A 24,380-nucleotide genomic window follows, 5' to 3' on the forward strand; every position below is an offset into this window, starting at 1 on the left:
ATTAGAAATAAACAAAATGGTGGAATGAAGAAAGTGTGAGGAAACGAGAGAACCCCGAGAAAACCCACGCACACGGTGTTTCTCTACCACAAAGCTCACTTGGTGGAAGCGGGGATCAAACCAAGAACGCCATGCACCAGAGGTGATCGCTCTACTACTGAGCCACCGCGGCCGCTAATCCAGAGGAGAGTCAAAGCCTGGAAGTTTAAAGAAAATTCAGGAATTACAGGAATTTGTAAGTAGATTGAAGAGAATATATTAGTATCAGTTTCATCTTGACAGATAGCCTGGTTATCGTCCAATATCAGTCTTTTAAGTTTAAAAAAAATTCTCGAAAACTACGCATTAGGATGTAATTTTGTTCTGCTCGATTGAGATATATCGATTTATGTATCCCATATTTGAACATCTTTTTCATTTAAACGCTAATACTGTTGTAGAATACCCAGTATTGCTGTGCGAGAATTTCATGAATGCAGAATTCTCCTTTTTTCAAAAAACGTACCGAACAGTTATTAGTGTTAAGATCCATGTCGTCATTATCCAGAAAATACACTTGCTTCTTAGAAGCCCACTTCATCGTTAACTTATCTCATGAATTAAAATCTAAATATAAAGTGATATTTCTACAGTACAACTCATAAATTAAATTAACTGGATTAAAATACACAGTAAAATATCTATCATTTTTTCTTTTTACACAAAGCGGTAGTAATTTTTGTGGTCGGTTATTAGAAGAAAGAAAATCTGAATATTCCATCTCTAATGACGCATTGCATTAGAGAAGCTTTCTCCTTGAAATGCAGCCTTCCAGATAATGCATTATTCTTTCTTGTCGATTTCATTTAAAGTTTAGATATTCCGTGTCATATATTTGTGTTCAGTTTTGTTATTTTGCAGATGGTTCTAATAATTTATTGCTTTGAGTACACTGTTCATGTGTTTATGTTTGGTATATTAATAATATACATATATGTACATCGCGTTTCAAACTGTGTACTTTTGAACTTAATGGTGGATAACTACCGAGATTTCGAAATTCTGGTTTACGCTCTTAACTTTCATGCATGATGTCTAGTTTTGTAAAGAATACACGAACATTGGTGAAAATCAAATTAATGTAGCCAAATGTTACGAGATATTAAAGTAGTATGTTGGAAACTGTTAGAAGTATGTGTCTCTTCGCTAGGAGTGTCGGTATCATTATTAGGAGAAGGGACGATTTGATGTTTAACAAAGCACGTTTCTGTCATACACTACAAAAATATAGATATAAAGAATCTGTTTCAGTAGAACTTTCAACTATTGTTGGCAATACACTTTTTAGCGAAGAAAGAACATTGTTTCGGAAACTTCATATCTGAAGTTACCTTCAAGCATGTCATTTTATTAAGCTTTATCAACTGATTATGTGTTATCTTTGGCCAACATTTTAGTCAAATAGCAAATAAAGTATAAGAGCTAATATATACTAATGAAATTACAACCGTCAAAAGGTGTTCTCAGTATATATGGACACTGGATTGTCCAAGGACAGCAGCTAAGCTGTGGTACAACTCAGGTAGTGTGAGTGGAGAACATCGACTGCAGGAGTGAGAGAGTGTGTAACTGTTTTGGGTGGCGTAGTGGATAACGCATAGCCACAGTATGTTGGAGATCCCAGGTTCGAGTTCCGGTCCAGTCAATCACTTTTCCATTTGTTTTATATGTTATAAAAGCTAATGATAACTTTGGACTATTATTCATTATCCATACTACCATACTGTGATCTTGCTGGTGCTATAATGAAGAGCTTCATGAGAGTATCCTTAAGTATCAGTTTCACTTTAATAAGTAGTATGTTCCTTGTACAATTTTAACTGACGTCTCAAAGGCAGTGTCTGCGTTTATCATCAGTGTTGTTCGGATGATACTTTAAACGCAATCAGTGTGTTTGAAACATCGATTAAATTTAATACGGATGAAATACCAAAAGTTCTAATTTATTAAGAATCATGTATTATAAATGTATGGTTCTTAAAAATGTTATTCTGAATTGGTTGAATGTAAAAGTCTATCTCAGTGGTAGTGGAATTTTGTGTGTCACAATCACAAATCAGTTTCTTCTAATATGAAATACAAGCATCTGTTCCTGTTGTTTATGTGGTAACTGAATATAGGTTTGTTGAACAAAGTAGAACTTGATACGGTGGGGGTGGGGAAAAGTGTAAAAACGCTTTTGCAGGCCAGCCATCCTGAATGAGGTTTTCCTGGGTTTTCCTCATTCACACCAGGCAAATGCCGGGGTGGTACCTAACTTATAGGTCTCAGGCTGCTTCCTTCCTTCCCTTTCCCTGGATTGTGTGCTCGCCGATGGACTCATTCCTCAAAACGTGAAGGACTAAATGGTATTAGATGCCGAAAGCCCAGAAATCTAAATCCTAAATCTCTAGAACTTGATATTTTTATGTAAAATTTGAACAAGTGTGATAGAGGACACGGTACTCAGAGGTAGAGCGCTTACCTCTAGTGCATGGGTTCTTTGTTCGATTCCCGGACAAGGACAAATTTGTGGTGGATAACATCGTGTCCATGAGTTTTCTCGGAGTAATCCTGTTTCCTCCAATTCTTCTACTTCTGCAATCCTCCCGCTTTCTCATTCCATCAGTTCCTCCAGCATCAATCACTTACCTTAATCATCGCCTCCTTTAGCCTAAAAGGATATGATCGTTGGACGTTAAACGAAATATTTTAATTTCATTTGAACAAGTTATGCTTTAAAGAAAATTAACTTTTGATACGTAAGAAAATTAATCTGTTTACTTGTTAGTTTTGTTTCATAAATTATGATTATAAGAACTTCTTTTTCATACACACTGCAAGATAAAGAAAGCAGATGAATAATGATGAAAGAATGGGTGAAATAAGAAAGGAAAAACCGCGAGAAAACCCACGAATAGATTCGCTTTGCAGCACAAATTTACATGGCGTGGGAGTGAATCACGAACTCTTCGCAGAAGAGAAAATTCCTCTACTACAGAGCCACCGCACCCTTAATAGTAAGAGAAACACTGAATGATTTATAATAATCTATATCCGATATATCTTTGTCTCGATGAAGATCAGGCAAAACAACTAAAATTGGATCTGCTATGGAATTCAAAACTTCTCCAACAAGATAATTGATTTCTGATTCTAGCATCCTCCTTCTGGATCTGAGTGTGTACGAGATCTTTTTTACGAGTTCTTTCGTTTTATCATTTTCTCTCGTAAACATTTTCCCATATCATTTACCTTCTTGCCCTTTCGTCTTTCCACATCCTTGTACTCATATTCCCACCTTTCGTGTGACTGCTTTCCTGTCATTTTCATGTAGAGGAGGTTGTTAAATAAGCGTTCTTCCTTCATTCTTTCCTCATGTCCATACAAGCAAGACCTAGGTTTAAAAAATCGAACTTACTTTCTGGTGAGTGTATTCCTGATTTATTATTATGTATTTTGTTGTTCTTCCGTAAATGAGTCATAAAAATCTCTTCTTCTTTGCGTGGAGTCTCCTCTATTCTCTTCGCGGGCGCGGTGGCTCAGTGGTAAAGCATTTACTTCTAGTGCGTGGGGTCGCTACTTCGATCTGTGGCCAAATAAGTTTGTGATGGACAACATCGTGTCTGTGGGGTTTCTTGGGGTGCTCATGTTTCCTCCTACAATCTTTCCATTAGTTCTTCCATTGTCATTAACTTGCCTTAATCATCCATCTGCCCTAACTTACAAAGCATAAACGCGCGACGTTAAACTGAAGATTTCATTTCATTTAATTTTTCCTTCACTCTCTTCGCATCATTATCCATGTTTCTTTAGCGTAGGTTATGAGTACGAAATATGTGCTGTATAGTGATATTTTAGCTTTATTGGTAGAATTTTACTCTATACAGGGTGACTGGAAATTTGACCTGTACTTGAATCGGATTATTATACAACCAGTTTTGAATAAATGTCCGCTCAAAAGCTGGGATTTGTAAATTTTAATGGATTTTAATAATTTTAATAATTTTTCGGCATAATTTTAATAGATTTGTGATTGTTTTGAAACTTGCTTGCTTACAACTAAAACCTGCAGATGTTGGATTATAAAAAAAAATAAATAAAAAAAAACTAACTACCACTCTTATTACTAAATTGACACTTTTCTAGTAGCTGAGGAATGAAGTACTACTGTAAGCCAAGAACATACCAAAATTACCATAAAGTCAGACCTGAGTAGGTCATAATTCACTTTTTTTTTTTTTTAAATTTTAGTGCTATTTTTAAAAATCCTTTATGTCGAAGCGAATACCTCGAAAAGGAATTACGACAATGGCATAAATTTGCTAAAATGACCACCTCAATTCATAAGTTTTCCATACAGATACAAATGTTGTTAACTTTCAGTAGAGTTAAGAAAGCAAAACTACTCAGCGCGCTGTAGCACTAATGTCAACATGTTAGTAAACTATCTCTCTTTTTGTAGCTAGCTGCACATCTTCTAGCAGCAAGGCTTTTTCCTGTCTTAATTGAAGTACGTCGTAGGCTGCATGCTTGCATACGCTACATTTATTCTCCATTTGTTTCTTTGTACTTATTTTGTCGTACTGACAACCATCTCATGCTCAAGTGAATTTACGAATCGAATTACAAATTAGTGCCAGAGCGCGCTTTTGTTGTTGTTGTTGCTGCTGTTATTTTTTCACTAACTCTTTCGAAAGTCGACAACATTTGTACTTTGTGGAAACCTTATAAACTGAGGTCGTCATTTTAGCGATTTGTACACCAATTGTCGCATTTTATTTATTTATTTAGTTAGTTAGTTAGTTAGTTACTCGCTTCGATATCAAGAATTAAAAGAAATGATACGACAATTTTCGGTTTCTGATTCATTCATGTCTGAGGTGATGGTAATTCTGGATATATTCGTTTTTACAGCAATACTTCATTTTTCAGCTATTAAAAAAGTGTCAATTTAGTGGTCGAAGTAGAATAGTTTTTTCATAATTTGCAGTTTTTGGTTGTAATTTAGGTAATTAAAAGAAATCACATCTGCATATTACGCCGAAACCACTGATTTGCGACCTCCAGTTCATGGAGCCAGATTTGTTCCAAATTAGTTGTAGAATAACCCCATTCAAGAAATAGGTCGAATTTCCAGTCACCCTGTATAAAATGTTTCACGCTTTCGTAATATCTTTCTTCTTGCTGCAGTGTTTAGTGATGTTTTCCCCTCATTCTAATATATACCCGGGTTCGAATTTCGTTGGAAAACCATGTGACTTGAATCCCATGTTCAACTATAGGCGGCCCACGTCTCATCAAGCCTCAGTGCTGAAAGTATTACAGATATAGTTCCTCTAAACTTCAGTTCAATTAATGCAAGTACTCGAACGTTTCTGTTGTATTCGGTGGTTCTAATTATAATTGTATTTCTTTCTCGTGTTGGTGTTCGTTTCTTGAAGTCTCAGCACTTTTCTCTTGGCTTCTGTGGAGGCCATATTCTTCTGCACATTTGTTCCAGACTTCCAGTTATCTTTGTACTTCTTCTGTTTCTCCTCAAATCATTTCGTTGTCTATGAACATTAACGTGCTTCTGTCCTTTTTTTAAAAAAAAAAATAATCTAACTAGCTGAAGTGCCCCTTCCTCGCACGGGGCAGATAAGGTTTATGCAAATATATTATATTTGGAAGTAAAGAAATGAGTGAAATAAAAAAGAAAATAAAGAAGACCAGCGCCTTCGACGTTGCCCCTGTCGGTTCCCAGGCCAGCTAAATGTCCCTTCTTGTCTAAACGTGGACTTAAATGTCATCGGAACTATCACCAATAGGTTTAATAATCCCGAAAACTATGGATTTGACACTAATATCCGTCAGCACTCCCTCGTAGCTATATGATTAGTTTACGTACCTTTAGCGTGGGGGACCCAGGTTCGATTCCCGGCAGGAGTTCCTGTGGTTCGTATTCCCTTCAAGCAGTAGACCCACATCTCATGTACTGTAGTCTCCTCTGAAAGGGTCACTTTAGCTCTCTACCACTAATATCCGTCGTCCTGGGTATTTATGCGTACAGTTTCACTCCCCAAATCCGTCCCCCGACCCGAAAATCGAAAAGAGGGCGTCGTAGGCGATTAGATCTGGTGAAAAGCTATTTGTGTATAAAATTTGGTGGTTCTAGGTCACTTCTTTCTGTGCGAAAAGCTGATCACACACACACTTATTTTTTATTATTAAAGATTATGCCTTTCATAATAAAGTTGAATACGAGGTAGGAGATAGCATTCTATCTTTGTTAGATCACTCTTTACTTCAAACCGTTCACATTTTACATAGTTCGTACGCGGTCTACACTGTTGTCCTTTATGAAGTTGCTTGAACCATTGCATTATTCCTACTTCTTTTCGAGCTCCTTCGTGGCTAAACCGTTAGCGTACGCGCTTTTGGCTTGGGAGACCCGGGTTCGATTTCCGGCGGGAGCTCATGTGGTTGGATTTCACGTTAATCAGTAGGTCCACGTCTCATATAGTCTCGATGTTGAAAGGAATGTTAAAATCAACTCAACTTTTACTTCTTTTCAACCTACTGAAGTCTTTTGCATGTACATTTCTAGCTACGTTGCCGTATTCAGAGGTACATTGCCATTGATTCACGTATATTGAGTCGAGTCACTTAGGAAATGCTATGTTTCCACCACCGGCTGTGTCCGATTTGCAGACCAGCTCTACTGTAGTTTACCCCTGTACAAGAAACCGACCACAATCATGAATCTTTTTGGAAAGTGGTTCTAGCTGCTTGCGTCGGTGTGGTGGGGCTGGGACTTTGTGCATCATATTTCCGTATAGTACGATTTATAGTGACACGACCTACACGAAAATTACTCACTTGACACGTTTCTACGGCGCGACGGCGTGAGTTTATCGTCGGAAAGGTTCACAATGAACTCTTCACAGAATCTGTTAAATTTTGCGGCATCAAACTACGCTGGACTACACTGCTCTTCTGTGTGATTAACGATATACTGTTGCTAGCCTCGTGACAATATCACGGCGATGGGTTGCGCATACACGGCACAATTGTACGTTAATTTTTGCTTAGTATAACTGAATCAATCTCTATAGTTCCTTTAATAAATGCTATTAGTAACTCCTTGTTGTGTTCCCAATCTTTTTTTCAAATACTTGTCTCAGTAGGGATATGAGATCTATTATTGATCATCCATCCTTAAAACCGTTTTGCCTATCTCACATGTTACATTCACTTTGCTTTGTTTTCGATTCACTGCTGAAAAATTCTTTCAGAAATTCTAGCACATAAGCTGATTGGTATTATTCTACGGTCGTTGACTTCAAAGTACCTTATGAAAATAGACTTGCCATAAAAAATTTAACATACTGGGTAAAGTATACGTGTTTATCTGTCAGGATGTCGTATAATATTTGTCATATATTCATTGTTATTTAACTTAATTTACGTGTTAGTGTTCCAAGTTAATATTTTTTATAAAAATAGTTGCTGTCGTTTCGTGTATTAAGAAATTAAAAATTACAGAACTTGTTTAATTCTTTGTTTTCTTGTAATTTTAGTATTGTCGTTGCTTCAAGAAGTCCTCGTTAGACCAGAAGCGTGTTTGGAATTGTCTCAGCAAGCTATAAAATGTTGTGGTTCTTGGATGCACTTGGGAGTGCCTCTGCCCGACGCAGAGCCGTTGGTGGGCCATCTGCAGGCAGCCGTAGCAATTCCTGAGTTAACAGACTCCTCGGTGGAGTCACTGTCATTACTGGTCACACATCCAGATTCTCACAAATATCCGACTACTCTTTTAAGACTGCTTCCTCAGCTTCTTTCGCTGCGAGATTTAATTCAAAGGAGAGCTGAAGAAGGAATGGAGGTAAGTTTATTCATTACATACAATGCGTAGAGAACATATTATATAACACATTAATCGTTTAAAATGCTCCTAACCAGACTATAAGCTATTTTGAAAAGCTCATAAATTTGTCATTTTAGTAGATAGTACTTCACACAAACCAAACAACTTACACACACACACTAAGGTGAAAACGCTCTAAGATAGTAAGCGCATTTTGTGTGCACTTTTTTTCATACAACACTAGCGTCAATTACCCGCTTGCTTGCGTTAAAATAAGAAAAAATAGTAATGTGTTCCGTTAGTCAGTCACTTTTTACTATTACTAAAACGCACTCTGATATTGGTAATTTTTGGTCATTTTTATGTATCAGTTACAGAGCTGAATTTGGATTTAAACGGCATCGGAAGTTTTACTGTTCATCGCAGCGACCCTAAAAACTGTGGATTCACACTTCTATTGGTCATTTTCGATCATTTTTATATATATATTTCCCTTCCCCCTCCTCTAAGTTGCAAAGTGAATGATAAAGACTATCCCAGGACCGAGCCTCATGTAAATCGAAATCGGTCTGTCGGTTCAAGAAAATGACTGGGCTAAAGGAGATGGTGATGATGAGCAATGAATGAAATGGTGGAATGAAGAAAGTGGGAAGAAACTGAAGAACCCCGAGGAAACCCACGCACACGGTGTTTGTTCACCACTAAGTTCACTTGGCGGGAGCAGGGTTTGAACCCGGGATTCCGTGTACCAGAGGTGAACACACTACCTCTGAGCCACCGCGGCCCTTCGGATGGTTCAAGAGTTATTAAGTCACAGACATAGTCAGTTTCATTTTTATTTATATAGATTAATTACCCTAATTGCAATAGTGAAAGCCCTTCCCGCTTGTCTAGTGGTTAGCGCTTGCGGTTTTGGTTTGATTTCCAATGGGAAAGCACAAAAAGTTTAACTTCACTATTATTCACTTTCATTATTCATCCATATTCTTTAGTGAAAAGACCATGATGTGCCATAAGACGTTACACTGAAAAAAAGTTATTTATTTATTTATTTTCAATAGTGAAATTCTTTTCGCAAAAAGACAGGCAAATTGTACCCGTGCCTATATGGAATTTCGAAAGTGTGTTCTCACTTGCTCTATAATTTTCTACTAACGTTTGTCCATTCTGACAATGCAGGAAAAAAGAATATCGTCTAGCAAGGTTTAAAAGCAGAAATTCTAACAAGGTTCAAAAGCAATGGTCTGTTTTCTTTTATTGCTTAATAACTTGCTTGTCGTTAATTCTTAATGCTGAAGTAGTGAATTTCGGAGCCGATTAAGTATTACAGTACATTCAAGCAGAATTTAATGAACGCTAGTATTAATTTTATGTAACTTTAGTAAATGTGCCTACTCCATTATACAATCCGAAATTTATTTTTTAAATCTTTTCTCGTTATTTCCATTTTAAAAATAAAGGGAACTAAAATTCAAGGAGAAACGGCCATCACCACTTGCTGAGGTCCATGATAAAGTATATAATGTTATGTCTTAGGTGCCGCATTGTCATTGTGTATCTAATAGTTCTGCATGCCATTACTATAGGATTAGGCTAACTAGATACATGGATTCATATCTGCTTTCAGCACACCAAACACTTTATTACTAAGCTGTCGATCAGGTGATGCAGTACATAAATTTAATTCTTTTGTATTACCCTGATAATTAATAAATGCATACTCAACGTTGAAATTTTTAGTAAGGTGATAGGATGCATATCTAACAATAAATGTTGAACTCACTGATGCACCAAATTATTAAGTTTTTCATATTTATTCCAACGACTCCATGCCATTTTTGATGCATGTCCATTAACGAATTTTTACATTCATTCGTGGACTCACATTACTCATATCATTGCTGTCCGTAGAAAAATCACACTTAAATTCGTTAAGACCAAACACGATCTTAAATTTACTCTAGAAGAACCCTCTTGAAGGGTTGATGCACTGAAGACCAATCCCACGATGTGTGCTCTCCTGTTGCTTTTTTTGGTTACAAGATTCGATGGTGAATGACCAACTTATTTTAAAATTTCTTAATGGACATATACTGAGGAAGACAGGAAGGAGTCGCTGAAACGTATACGCAAAAATGAATAATGTGTTTAGGTGAGTTCAAAATTTGTTTATTTTATTACAGTGGAGTCTCTTTAATTCGAAGTCCAAGGGGACAAGAAAAAAATTCGAATTAACCAAAAACTCTCATTTTAAAGTAAAATTAAGGGAACAAAATAACTGTACTGTATATGAAAAACTAATTAACATGCAATGCACCTATAAAGCACCACATTTTCGTAAGGAATTAGAATAGGCGCCGCGATTCGACATTGTGCATAATGCACGCCAATAGATCACAAACGAATCTGCTTACCTTTTTGGCACTGTTTTAGTTCAGTTAAAAAGAAATGCACAAATATCTCGTTCTTGCAAATCATTTGTTAGTGGAGGACAGGGTTCAATGTCATTGACATTTCTACAGAAGGGATGGATACTTCCAGGTTATTGAGGAGGTGGAGAGATGCGTACCAACCATCTTCTGCCGGATTCTCTATAACGGGAGGGAGTCCAGCTAAGGTGGTATCAACAAAATTTCTCGTTCTCATGATCGCTTCTGGATAAGATAACAGATAAAAAAAAAAAAAAAAAAAAAAAAAAAAAAAAAAGCAGTTGAAATTGCATTGTTCTATTTGCAATTTGTCGAACACTGCAAATTTTTCCACTGTAAATACTTCGAATTATCCAAACAGAAAGCTCAAATGTTCGATTTATCCACGATTTTTTTACCATTGTTTTTAATACAGTTTTCAAGAGGAATAAGCTTTTGTTCGAATTATCCAAGTTCGAATTAAAAAGAGTCCGCTGTATATATATTTAGTCTCTCCTAAAGACCTTTTACACGCCAGATTTAAACTTTGTCTTCGGGAGCTTCTTCGTGGTTATATAGTTAGCATACTTACCTTCGGCGCGAGAGACCTGATTCGATTCCCGGTGAGAGCTCATGTAGATCCCATGTTAAGCTGTAGGTCCACTTTACATGTAGCCTCGGTGCTGAAATGGGCGCAAAACTCTAAATCAACCAATTTATGTCTTCGGGTATTTACAGTTATATAGATCATAGATCAAATTGAAGATAAGTTAGAGATAAGCTTTTTTTTTTTTTTTTTTTTTTTAAATTGCATACATGTTTATACGTAGAAACTTAAAGGAATAAATAAAAATTCTTCCATTGTCGAAACATTTACTGCTACAACTGAAATATTGTATTCAGGAGTAGTATTTCGGTATTATTTAATTTCAATCTCTCTTTTTTAATTTAGACAAGGAATAATCTTTAATTGTAATAATATTCTTTTCACGTCGATTTTATGTTGAATTTTATTTTGTTATTTATTTATTTATTTTTTAGGACACTGCGACGTCAGTGTGTAGTCTATTTATAGCGTTAGCAGAAAGCCATTCGAGGCTTCTACTTGATACATTATTGTTGGATGGAGAACCAAGAAATAACGTTCTTCAACTGATAGAAATTATCTTGCAATGCAGCAACACACCTGGTCAGTATCCTACGGAGGAAACGTGCAGCGAGTTGGCTTTCGGTTTTTGGTATATTTTGCAGGTTAGTTTACATTTAGTACATTTTTGCTTTAATTACATTTTAACAAAGGTTGATGGGGTCTACATCTAAGTGATAATAAAGTGTAATTTCCTAATTGAGAGGATATATATTGAAAGAAAGATCGAACTCATGTATTCTGCCGTTCTTTAATCTTATCCATACATGTTTCAACGATGGCTTTTATCTTCAGTACGAATCGTGTAAGGAATGTTTATGTTGCTTTGTGGACTCACATTACCAGCATCATTCCTGTACTGTAGAATAACTACAAATTAATGCAGCCTTGAATTTACTTTTAAAATACTCACTTCAAGGAACAATGTATTTTACTATTTTCACAGTGTGATACTACCTTTCTGCCTGGGTTGAAAGCAAATTTAGGGTTGTGTTTAATGTCAACAAACATAACAGTTTTTCTATAGTGCAGTAATTTGAATCCACAAAGCAACGTAAAAACTCTTTAAAGGATTCGTACTGAAGATAACGACAAGCAGCATTGAAACTTACGGAAAGATAAAAAAATAAAAAAAAATTGAAGCTTAAGGTTAAGTAAGTTTAGTAATAGGTGTTAAAGTGTCAGTATCAGACTTGTTGCTTGTGAGATGAAGGCTCAGGCTTAAATTATGAAAAAGAAAAGAAAAAAATTAAAAAGTGAATGTTTTAGTTTCAAATTGACCTTCCATTTAACACACAAAGAGTGAAGAAGAAGTGAATGACGAGCGAGACTTGAACCCGGGATCTCTGGCATACCGTGCCGGACTTCAGGAATAGGAGAGTGTGTGGCTGTTCTGAGAAGTGGACTGGGTGGTGTAGTTTTTAACACATCGGCACGGTATGCCGGAGATTCCGAGTTAGAGTCTCGGGCCATCATTTACGTTTTCACTCTTTATGTGTTATTGGATTCGCACCTACAGAGGATTTGGTATGTAAAAATAAGATTACATCGGTTGTTTCTTCCTTTCACTAATATATATGACCTTCCCTTTACTCATAAAACGGTTTAAGGTAAGAAATTTTCTCATAAGGTTTGAAACTTTGACTGTCGTTATGTCGCTAACATCCCAATCAAGAGCGTCTATCTAAATAATTTCTGCTCTATTTTCGTGCTTCTTTTCACATTCAAGTCTGAAAAACATGAAGCGTTTCTTTGAATGCGTTATTAAATCATATAATATATGCAAGAGGCACTGGCACCTGTATGTATTACTTAAAAATATTTAATATCAATTTGTTCTGATTGGTATCTCAATACAGCTTTGAAGAATTGCATTTGTTTCTCTTAATGTTTAACACTTTAACGTTGTTGTTACATATATAGTTTCATTTTTGCCAATGTCGTAATTGTTGTTATTACTTTCAGGATGATATAATAGCGTCAGATCCTGGAAAATTTGAAATCTATGTGGCATTATTATCTCCTATCTATAGAACATTAGTTGACGTGCTTTTACTGAAATCAATGTTCTCACCGGAAGAACCTCGATGGTCTGCAGATGAAAAGGAAACCTTTAGGTGTTACAGGCAGGATGTAGCAGATACAATGGTAAGTTATTTTAGATCTTGTGTGTGGTATGAGTAGAATTTTTTTGCATTCTATGTAGAATTTATTTTTATTTTCATTTTTATTTATTGCATTTAATTGTGCCATCAGTTAGATAAAGTGCTGGCAGATTTTCAGGTTGACGAGGTTTTGTTTAAATCAAAATACTTTGATGATAAAATTTCTAACGGGACGTTAAAATCAACTCAACCAACCTTTTCAGTTTCAGAAGTAAGAACACTATCTGTAAACCGTGACTTGACTTGGTGACTGTAACCGTGACCGTTATATGACTTGGATAATATAGTGCAAAATGGAAATACAACAGTTTTTATTTATTTATTTATTTATTTATTTATTTATTTATTTATTTATTTACAATCTAACTTACGTCTTTTCGTTTACTAAAGGATAAGGAGGCGTGAGGGAAAACAAATGCTTTTGTTCTAAAATTCTCATGTAGAACTCTTTCTTTTTATTTTCACCTTTGTATCTTTCGATATTATGACAAGAATTTTGATTTTGCTACTTTCGTAATCTTTGAATTTGATGTCACAATAGCCGTTGAATTCATAATCAGGTAAGATCTAGATTAAAAAGACAGCGGACCTGAAGCCTAGCGGTGTGATGATAGTAATCTTATCCAATCTAACGATGAGTAAATGTAATGTTTCAGATAACAGCAGACATCACAATCAAAGTGGGCAGGCATGCGTTGGGTCGCACTTACGTCCGGTCGCAAACAGTAGGAGGCGCATCCCGAAAAGTTTTTTGGCAGTATCTTTTATGAAAAACTGCGGGTACATTTTATTCGTTCAAAAGGGAAATAGGATTGTTGGGTTTTGAAGTGTTCATGGACAACACTATCCCATAAGTTAACGAATTGTCCTTGGTGAGTAATGACCAGAAGTGACTGTACCATATCGATTGTCGTTACTATTTCCTTAGCGATTCGTTGCTCAACACACTATGACGGGTAAAACAAGTTTCATCCGTAAGCAATACAAATTGTAGGAAATTTGACTATCAACAATATCTATTCAGAAAAGAGAATGAGGAAGAGTCTACCTAGAGATAACGTTATTTCGTTAGGAGGTAGAAGGGGTAGATGCATACGGTTTACAGATAGTGTTCTTACTTCTGAAACTGAAAAGGTTGGTTGAGTTGATTTTAACGTCCCGTTCAGCAACGAGGCTATATGAGACGCGGACCTACTGATTAACATGGAATCCGAACCACATGAGCTCCCGCCGGTGAAACTGAAAAGGAAAGTAATTATGATGGTAAAAAACTTGAAGGAAAGGTTGGAAAGAAAAAAAGTGTTTATGTTTACAGCAAAGCTGCCTGTATCAATTATAGAAGTAGCAGGAAAGAAAGTACAATAGGTAGATTAATTTCGTGTGGCAAGGTAGTTTTATTAATGAGAACAATTCGTGCGAATGTGAAAGGCACAGAAGAACAGGAATGATGAAGAAGCATTTATAGGGAAGGAAAGTACATTGATGGGTCTTTGAATAAAGAACTACAGAGATAAGAAAAAAGATTTATCAAATAATATCAAATCGGATTATTATACTGCACGGGAAGAAACATGAACACTACGCGAAAGCAACGAAAAGCGATTGGAGATTTTAGAAATGTGGGTGGGTAGAATAAAGGAAACACTTTCGTCAATTAATAAAAATAATAATAATAAAAAAAAAAAAGTTTTGGAAATCATTTCAGTATCACTCTTGAGGTCAATTGAAATACACAGCTGCAAAAGTAGAAATACTGATTCTTCTTTCTTCTAGCCAAGTATAATACACAAATTATCAAACTGGCCGTCTGCTTGTAAGTTTTGGAGTGCGTTCGTGTTAGAGCTGAATGATACCAGTATATGCAAATTCTGCACTACAACTTTTTATTATTATTAGTATTAGTATTATTATTAGTAGTAGTAACTAAAAGTTGAGTCCCAAGAATAGCCTATGTGTCACGTTCATACCTTCGGGAAAATTGGACCTGGAGTGCAGCTTTTCGTAAGTTTTCACAGCGTAACAAGAAATCGCCGCCTTCCCAGCACTGAATGAGTCATGTTTTCCAATAGCGTAATGTCTCCTTGGGTAAAGATTGACATCTAGAGACAGTTCGTGGAACTAACTGAGAAATTTCTATTTTGGCTCTTAGGCGAATCTGGTACTCAACCCTCCATATATACATACTCAATCTCGTCAAAGTGTTTACAGAAAAACATTCCACTTTACTGGAGTTTGTCAACATAAGAACGATATTTATTTCATTTTCAGAAGTTAGTGCTGCTAAATCTTATACTCTTGTTGTAAGAAAAAGTTTCTGTTATTTTAATAGTTGTTAAACCCTTTATATATATATTTCGGTTTAAAAAAATCTAAAAACATGTTAATTAATGTGAACTTGTATACTTGTTCATAAAATTGTTGAACATGTAATTTCATTGTTTATCGCATTACCTTTAGATTGATGCTCTGTTCCTTTCCCTTATGTATTAGAATCCAAATACATTTCTTTCTTCAATTGAGGATGCCTTGTAAAGTTCTTACATTCTTGATTATATGATCTGAAGTATCGAAATACTTGGACAGATCCGAAACCGATCATACTCTCCCTATCATATTTCTCTATATGTCCTCTAATTCTATTCCTTATGATCCTTTTAGACATCCAGTACACGACTTACCTCATTTACAGTTCACCTTGTAAAACAAAAGTTGACCAAGTCTTTGAAAAAATTGTTTCTATATGTTTTTATGATTTTTCTATGAATGATGTTTCTATTTTAGATAATTAAAAAGATCTCTTAAAGCATGGTTTCTTATTTTATAAATAAATAAATAAAATCTACATGTTGTTTTTGCACTTTTTTAAATCGTATTTACGTTATAACCATTTTTCTTTGCCAAATATAAAATTTTCCGTTCCATTGATAATCAACATCTCTTAACGAAACTACTGTATATACCTTTAAGAAAAAGAAATATTCAAACATTTGATTTAATTGTGTAAGAGTTCTCTGATTTATTGTAAATAAACTAGTCACATGCATTTAGTTTTCTGTAGAATTCAGATTTTTATTTATTTATTTCGTAGACTGTGGGTAATCCCTCTCACATCACAGTGTTTAGCGATCTACTACAAGCAGTAGAACAGGGTTTAATTCCCAGCCAGTCCATCAGCCAAAATTTTTCTTTTATTTCCATCGTTAAGAAATGTTGCAATGTGAATTTGAGGAGGCTTTTCTACTTTTGAATCCTATTGTTAATAGTCTTCCTCTAGCATTAAGAAATACATTGTGTATAGTCTTATTCAAAAGTTTTTGGCCAGCCACCTTGCTTTAGAAGACCATATTATAACAACCATACCTACAACATTCTAATTATTTAGCTGCATATAAAGATCTCAATTGGCGGAAGAATATCTGCAATTGTTGGATTTAATTCCAATTGTAGGTAAATATATTAGTAGGCATGTCTTTTCAAAGAGAGATGGGTGGCCAGATTTTTTTGGACAAGACTGTACATATAAAGTATTTTTTTGCGGTCATAAATTGTTAAAATTATATATTCATATACTTGTTTTATTTGTTGTTTTAGATGTATTGTTATAACATCTTGCGGGAAAGTATGTTGGAACTGCTGCATACAAGACTTGCGTCAGCCATTGTCAAGTGTAGAGAAAATGGGTCTGAATGGCAGCCCTTGGAGTCGTGCTTACATGCGTATTATGCCGTAGCTGAGAACATAGAAATTGAAGAAAACCATTATATTCCTAAATTCATTTCTATGTTACAAGAAATCCCATTTAATTCCAATATTAGAGTGATAGCCACGGCGTTGGATGCCATAGGTGAGATGGTGATTTTTGGTTATGAAATTTGTAGTTAAGTTTTAAACTATTTAAGTGTAAAATTTTATTTTAAACTAGCTGTTATGCCCGTTCTTCGCACAGATCAGATAAAATATTAATGTAAACAAAGTGAACAACGAAAGAACGATTAAGAAACATTTCTAAAATTTGATTTATTTTGTGTGAATGTATATCCACAACGTAGATATGTTTTCATTGGGATGGACGATGGGGACTGAATTTGAACGTAAACGCTATCGGAAAAAATGAAATGAAATCTTTAAGTTTTACGTCCCATGGGTATGCCGGTTAGGCTAAAGGAGATGGTGATGATGAGGGACGAGTGAAATGGTGGAATGAAGAAAGTGGGAGAAACGAGAGAACCCCGAGAAAGCCCACGAGCACGGGGTTTGTCCACCACAAAGTCCACACGGCAGGAGCTGGGATCGAACCAGGGACCCCAAGCACCGGAGGTGAACGCTCTACCACTGAGCCACCGCGCCCCCCGCAAACGCTATCGGGATGTCACTATACATCTGAGCGACCCCGATAAATATGGATTCGACACACATATTGGTCATTTTCTACTACTTTTACATATCCCGGTAAACGCCCCTTATGACTCCCTAGTTCCAATTTTCAAAAAACAATCTGATCGATGGGGGCTGTATTTGGAAGGCAACGCCTGTGGGAGTATCACCATTCATCTCAGCGACAGCGAAAACTATGGATTTGACACTAATATCGGTCATTTTGGATTATTTTTACGTCTCAATGATCCTCTATTATGGTCCCCGTTCATTAGCTGATAGGGGTTAAATTTGAAAGTAAACGCGATTTTGAGTTTCACCATTGAGCTCAGCGACCCCGTAAACTATGGATTTCACATCAATATTGGTCACTTTCGATTAATTTTACATGTCTCCGTAAGTCCCCTCCCCGCAGGTGACCCCCCGGCCCACATGCAATGGTGGCTGAATTTGAAAGTAATCGCTAATGAAAGTATCACCATTGACCTTAGCGACCGCGGCAACGATGGATTTAACACTAATATCGGTCATTGTAGATTATTTTTACATGTCTCGGTGACCCCCTTTATTATGGCCCCTATTCCTTAGCTGATGAGGGTTAAATGTGAAAGTAAACGCGGTCTTGGGTTTCACCATTGAGTTCAGCGAACTCTAAAACTATGGATTTGACATGAATATCGGTCATTTTAGATTATTCTTACATGTCTCGGAATCCCTCCCATCCCCCGGTGACCCCGGCCCGCCTACAGTGGTGGATGAATTTGAAAAACATAGCTAATGGAAGTGTCACCATTGATCTCAGCGACCGCGAAAACTATGAGTTTGACACTAATATCGGTGATTTTGGATTATTTTTACATGTCTCTGTATTTATATTAGACTGAATTTCTGTTCAGAGTTAATACGACTTGGAGTGTATCATAAAGAAATTACATATACAAACCAAAATAATATGCGTAGAAATCACAAAAGAAAAAGAAAAAAATGAATTCCGGTTCAACGCAATGAGGTATGTTCAGTTTTATGCAAATAAGACTATATTCCTATTTTTCTATGTACATTTTAATGATATTTTAGAGCTAACGCATTAAGAATGGTCTCGTAATGCAAGGGATTCATTTAAACACATCTTAGTTACTCGAACGAATTCTTTTGGTGTTCCGGGGGCCGCAGTGGCTCAGTGGTAGAGCGTTCACCTCTGTTGCATGGGTCCCGGGTTCAAACCCTGCTCTCGCCAAGTGAACTTTGTGATTTCTTCATTGTGATTTCCCATTTTCTTCATTCCACCATTTCATTCATTTCTCATCTTCACCGTCTCCGATAGCCTAGCCGGCATAATCGTGGGACGTAAAACTCAAAAATTTCATTTCATTTTTCTTTTGGTATTCCAAATTCTGTAAGAATATTTTACAATGTTTCCCTGCTAACCACATTGTAGGCCTTTCTGAAATCAATAAATAATTAATGTACCGGGATACTGTATTCCCATTTCTTTTCGGGTATTTGTCGAATAGTAATTATCTGGTCGATAATTGATCGATTTTGCCTAAATTCGCACTGATAATCTCCAATAATTTTATCTGAGTATGATATGAATCTTGCTATCAAAATGTTAGTTACAGATTATTTTATAGAAAACAGAGGGGATTTTATAGAATGTTGAAAGAAAGGAAATGCCTTGATAATTATTACAATTAGTTTTGTCACCTTTCTTGTGAATTGGAACAATGATTCTTTCCACTCTTGTGGCAGTTTCTCCTTGTTCCAGATAAGGAAAATGAATTTGTGTATATTGTTCCACAACTTCTCTCCTCCAACTAAAATTAATTCTGTCGGAATTTCGTCTACACTTGGAGGTTTGTCTTTCGTTAATTTCTTTCTAGCAATTTCTATTTCTGTTTGGTTAGGTTCCGGAATATATGGTTCTGCTGTGTGCATTCCCTTTCTCCACGGGCATTAGTTTTTGGCTTCGTATTAAGCAAATCGTTGAAAAAAAATTTCTACCTATTCTCGGTGCTATTTGTATCAGTGAGGATTGTTCCGTCGGCTTTCTTTAATATATGAGTACGAGGTTGAACCTTTCTTAAATTCGTTGATGCTGATAGCCTTTCTTAAATTCATTAATGCAATAGGGGATATATATGTGTGAGTGTAAATTAAATTAAATTATAGTTTAATATTTGATTTTAAATTATTATTATTATTATTATTACTACTATATCTCGGTTATATCGTTTTATCGTAATAATCTGACGGCCATCTCTAGCAAGTGCAGATTTTTGGTAGAGTCCAGAAGTACTTATACCGGAAGTAGGTTTGTTAAAAAGATGGTTTGCGTTTATCTGTTCCAATTGCGTCACAATGTTTTAAGGGACACTAACTGTAATTGAGGCAATGATTCATCTTACTGTAACTTTCTGACATTTCCATTTTTTCTTCTTTTTTTTTTCTTTCTTAATTTCATCTTCTAGATCTTACTACCTTATTATAGTACTAAATGTTGTACGATGTTGAGGGTCGATGGCACTGCTATCTATGAGATTCCCTTCTTGGTCCATTTTATGAACGATAGCAATATTGAGTATGTTTGAAGGTACTATACATCCCTTCTGATTTATCGATCTCCGTACAATTCGTGTTTATTGTTTTCACGCTTTGCTTTTTGGCTGCTACTTGTAGTATGATTTGGATCGGTAGTTCGTTCCATGTTATATACCAGAAACCGGTGAATGTTTTTTGTGACATTGTTGTATCGTTTCAATGACAGTGTTGCGTGAACCAATATACGGCATAAGCTTCTGATATATTCAATTATTTCTGATGTATATCCACATTTTCTGCATTTTATATCTCGCATTGCTTTAATATGTATTTACAGTAGTTTGAGGCTAGTATCACTTTGCCCTGGATGGCCATCATAAATCTTACTGTTTCAGAAAATATTCTATTTTTCTTAAGCCAGTCACTTGATTGTCCTTTATCTATATTGCTGTCTTGTAGATTATTCTTAAAAGGTTCCTCGAAGTAGTTTTGCTCTCCATTTGCTATGTTTTTGTTCATCTGACTCATAGTTGGTGGTGACCTCTGTTTTGGCTAGATGGAGTAGTGTTGCCTTTGTGTCTTCATTACATATTACTTGAAACATGATTGCTTCCTGTTTCGTTGATTTATTTATTTGGTGGATTATTATTATTATTATTATTATTATTATTATTATTATTATTATTATTATTATTATTATTATTATTATTATTATTATTTGCGTTTTCTTATCGGGGTGCTTCTTGAAATTTCTTTATTCTATATAAAACGAGCTGATGGTCGGTGAGGTAACATACTTCCAGATTACATCCCTCATGTTTTTGTATGTGTGGAAGAGGTTTCAAAGTTTGTCGAAACAATCTAACATTATGAAAACAAATTCGCAGCTGTTTGAGTCAAGATACGGCAAATTGTGTGCCATGAAAGAGGGGTTCTTGTGTTGGGCTTGGATCCGTTGGTCACGCATCATCTAATTGAACGGGCGCTACGTGATTGCCAGTACCTTTCATGTGTCAGAGCAGCGGCATAATTTATCTATATTCGTGAATTTCTTTGTTCTATTCATCTTTATTTACTTCAAACTAGAATAAATTTAAATTTTAAATATAATATATACTGAACATTTTGTGTGTAATATTTAACTGATCTGTTGCTTTGTTAATACGTCCTTAATGTTATTCTAATATTGCAGGTGTATATGCTGAATGGATAAACGCTCATTCAGAAGTTCTGAACTATGTAGTTCCTTTACTTGTGATGGGTTTAGAGAGTCCAGACGTTGCCCCTTCCGCGACTATGGCTCTTAAAGATCTCACAAGAGATTGCCAAAGCAGCATGAAGCCTTTCGCCGAACATATTCTACACGCTAGTCAGGTAAGGTAATACTTTTATATAATTAATTGTGTACCAAAACAACATACATCACTGTGCTGCTCAATCTTGTTATTCATACCTAGAGATTGTTTTTAATACAATGCAATACAGTATATGATTCTCAGTCCAGTCTAAAGATTCAAGAAATTGATAATTAGATTCTCCACTGTTTGAATTATTGTAACTTAAAAGTGACTCACACATTATGCATCACCGATTTAATATCGTTTTAATGAGAAGTACTGTACACTTGTAATGATTTAAAATAATAATAATTCGGCACTTGTGGAAAACTAAGGACTTCTAACATATTCATGTAACATATTTGTCATTTAACATACAATCCTGAGTTTTCCGGAAATAGATATCTTGTAATTGACTTTTATATGACCGGAATAAATCCACATTAAAATCTGAAGTAGAGCACGCAGATCCAATTTGTAATATCTCTCAATCCATTAAATGCAATTGATGCAAAGATTGTGTTATTGTGGCATTACCTGCACTTACAAAACAACTTGCTGTTTCTTTTGTTTCAGATTTAAATGTATCCCATAAAAATAAAGTATTATCAGAGTTATTGGCTATGCTCAGTGAGAGAAAATACTGCATTACAAAAATCGTTATAGCGAGGAAGAAAGTTTGGAAATCACCAATAAATAGCATCTGCTTTTTGTAGTAGAAAAATAGCTAAATTTAAACAGTACGCCATTATGGTCACAAAAAGATGGAATTATAATAGAATTGTCTAAAAAAAATTATATAAATCTTCAGATACGTATAAACGGTCAAGTCTGCTACAAGACATATGATTAGATTTCCCATAATAAGTATATTGTAATGCCCTAGGATGACAAAATTGAAATATGTAAATTGCATCATACTGTTGTATTAAAGGCAATAAATTTTGGCCAGTTTTACTTTATATTATATGCAGTTTGCCCTATCTTCTTTGGCTAAGGTTACGTTAAAATCACCCTCATATATATATGTCTATATAAATCGTATAAATCAATCTATTGAACTGACATAATCATGTAGTTTGTTCATTAACATAGTACTTTCTGCTTCGTCGTGTGGCTTATAAATGTTAATAAGTGCAGTTTGGTATTCATCCATTTTGACTTCTATAGCTTGCAAATATCCAGACAATATTAGATTATGTAATACAATTTAACAGTTAATTAATATATTTTTATTGAAAACAGTAGCCGTATCACTGCACAAATTTTGAGGTAGATCAAGCCAAAATTTATACTCATTAAGTTGAGAAGAAATAGGAAATGTATGCAGATTCGTTTCTTGCAAGAAAGTTACTTGATGTTTGTTTTTCTTTTCAAATAATAAGCAAAAGCGAGTTGCTTATGATACGACATCAGTCCCCTAACATTTAAAGTTAAGAAAATTGGCATGAACTTTTTTTAAAAAAGATAAATAAAATAAAAATTAAAAAAACCCTTTCTTGTATTGTATTCTTCATTACAGTTGTGTTGCAATTAAATTGTTCACGATCACCACTATTTTCTTAAAACTTTTACTGTGGTTTAGGAATTCTTGCAAATTTTGTTCCGTCAAGTCTTATACATGAGATTACTGCGAAGATAATTAAAATTTGACTTCCGTTTCATCACATTCTGGTATCCTTTCCGAAACCCAGGATGAAATTTCATCAATAGACATGGGCGCCCATGTTGTGGTTTCCAAGGGGGCCAAGTATAAGCGACGTTTCAAATATAGTTTCAAATTTTGCTGTAACTAATGTAAAAATTCTATTGGGTTTTCGATATTCCCAAGTACAATTTCCTCTTAGGGGAGGGGGGCGAGTGCCCCACCTTGCTCCCCCTGATGGACGCCTTTGTCAATAGATCTCATATTCCTCCTTTTAGATACATCTTCATTGATATCAGGAGATACTAGCCGCTAAAGTTTCCTTGACTGAAGTTGGAATGAGATCATTCTTTATTGCCACTTGTGCTACAAAGTGGACATATGGCTGTAGATGTTCTGACAAAGATACGAGCGAGTTACATACTGTGCTTGATATACTAAGTCCTCGCATGCCAGTGGGCTAGGAGGCTCACCTCCAATGCCCGTGAATTTCCTTCAGGTTATATGGTTAGTGCACGCATCTTTGGCGCGGGAGACTCAGGTTCGATGTCTGGTGGGAGATGGGATGACTCGGATCCTACGTTGAGCTAATCCATTTCTCATGTAGCATCGCTGCTGCACGAAACACTAAACTCACAATCAACCTCTCCAATTCCCGTGAGCCTGGTGTGAGTTCCGATGTTGACACGTTCAGACATTGATATATTACGTTAGTGTACTTACTTCTGTTGTTTCAATGTTTCCGTGCACATTTATGTTGCAATAATGCCTTTCACGGTTAAAAAAGGAACTCCTGGCGGGGTCGCCGGGTTGCTAGACATACACCACCGATACTCCATGCTATGCAATGGTAACTTCTGTTAGACACTTATCTTATAATGTGCTGTGCGGTGTTGTGTTGCCACATTGTCATTATCTTTACCAGGTCCTACCGTCGAAACAAGAGCCAAGAAGTCATATTATGTTTTCATGGTCTTTTTATATCTCGCATCTCCCATCCCTGAGCATGGGCGCGAGTTCTAGACCACCTGATTTATATTTTCGTTATTGGCTAGCAAACCACTTCTTCCTCCTTTTCTTTCTCGCTCGTTTAATATCTTTGTGTTTATTTTTGGCGCAGACGTATATTTATTACATTTTATCTTTATTTTTTGTGTTTTTATTTATTTATTTATTTTTTTTCTTCCTTATGCAGCAAGTTTTAACCCGAGGAAACTTGAAGTTCAGTGAATGTGTTAGGCTGATGTATACCGTCGGAAAGGTGCTATCTGTTCTTCCAATGGAAACTATTATGAATCATTTAAATGTACTGTTGATACCTTATGTCGAGGAACTTCAAAAGCTTTCCCTTCAAGAGGTAAGCATAAGTTTCGTTTAGCTTATTGTTTATATATATA

General features: G+C 35.6%; 1 protein-coding gene across 2 annotated transcripts in view; it reads left to right on the plus strand.

Moving 5' to 3' along the window:
• cdm (importin-13-like protein cdm) overlaps positions 1-24,380 on the plus strand; it is a 78,895-nt gene that overhangs the window by 23,630 nt on the left and 30,885 nt on the right. For both annotated transcript variants that reach the window (XM_081743237.1, XM_081743236.1), the window contains exons 6-11: positions 7,581-7,885; positions 11,317-11,526; positions 12,887-13,069; positions 16,678-16,930; positions 21,194-21,375; positions 24,179-24,340. In XM_081743237.1, the coding sequence (XP_081599363.1) occupies positions 7,581-7,885; positions 11,317-11,526; positions 12,887-13,069; positions 16,678-16,930; positions 21,194-21,375; positions 24,179-24,340 (1,295 nt within the window). The remainder of the gene's footprint in view (positions 1-7,580; positions 7,886-11,316; positions 11,527-12,886; positions 13,070-16,677; positions 16,931-21,193; positions 21,376-24,178; positions 24,341-24,380) is intronic.

Source organism: Thermobia domestica, chromosome 16 (assembly GCF_964235325.1).
Source record: "Thermobia domestica chromosome 16, izTheDome1.hap1.1, whole genome shotgun sequence".
NCBI classification, from domain to species: Eukaryota; Metazoa; Arthropoda; class Insecta; order Zygentoma; family Lepismatidae; genus Thermobia; species Thermobia domestica.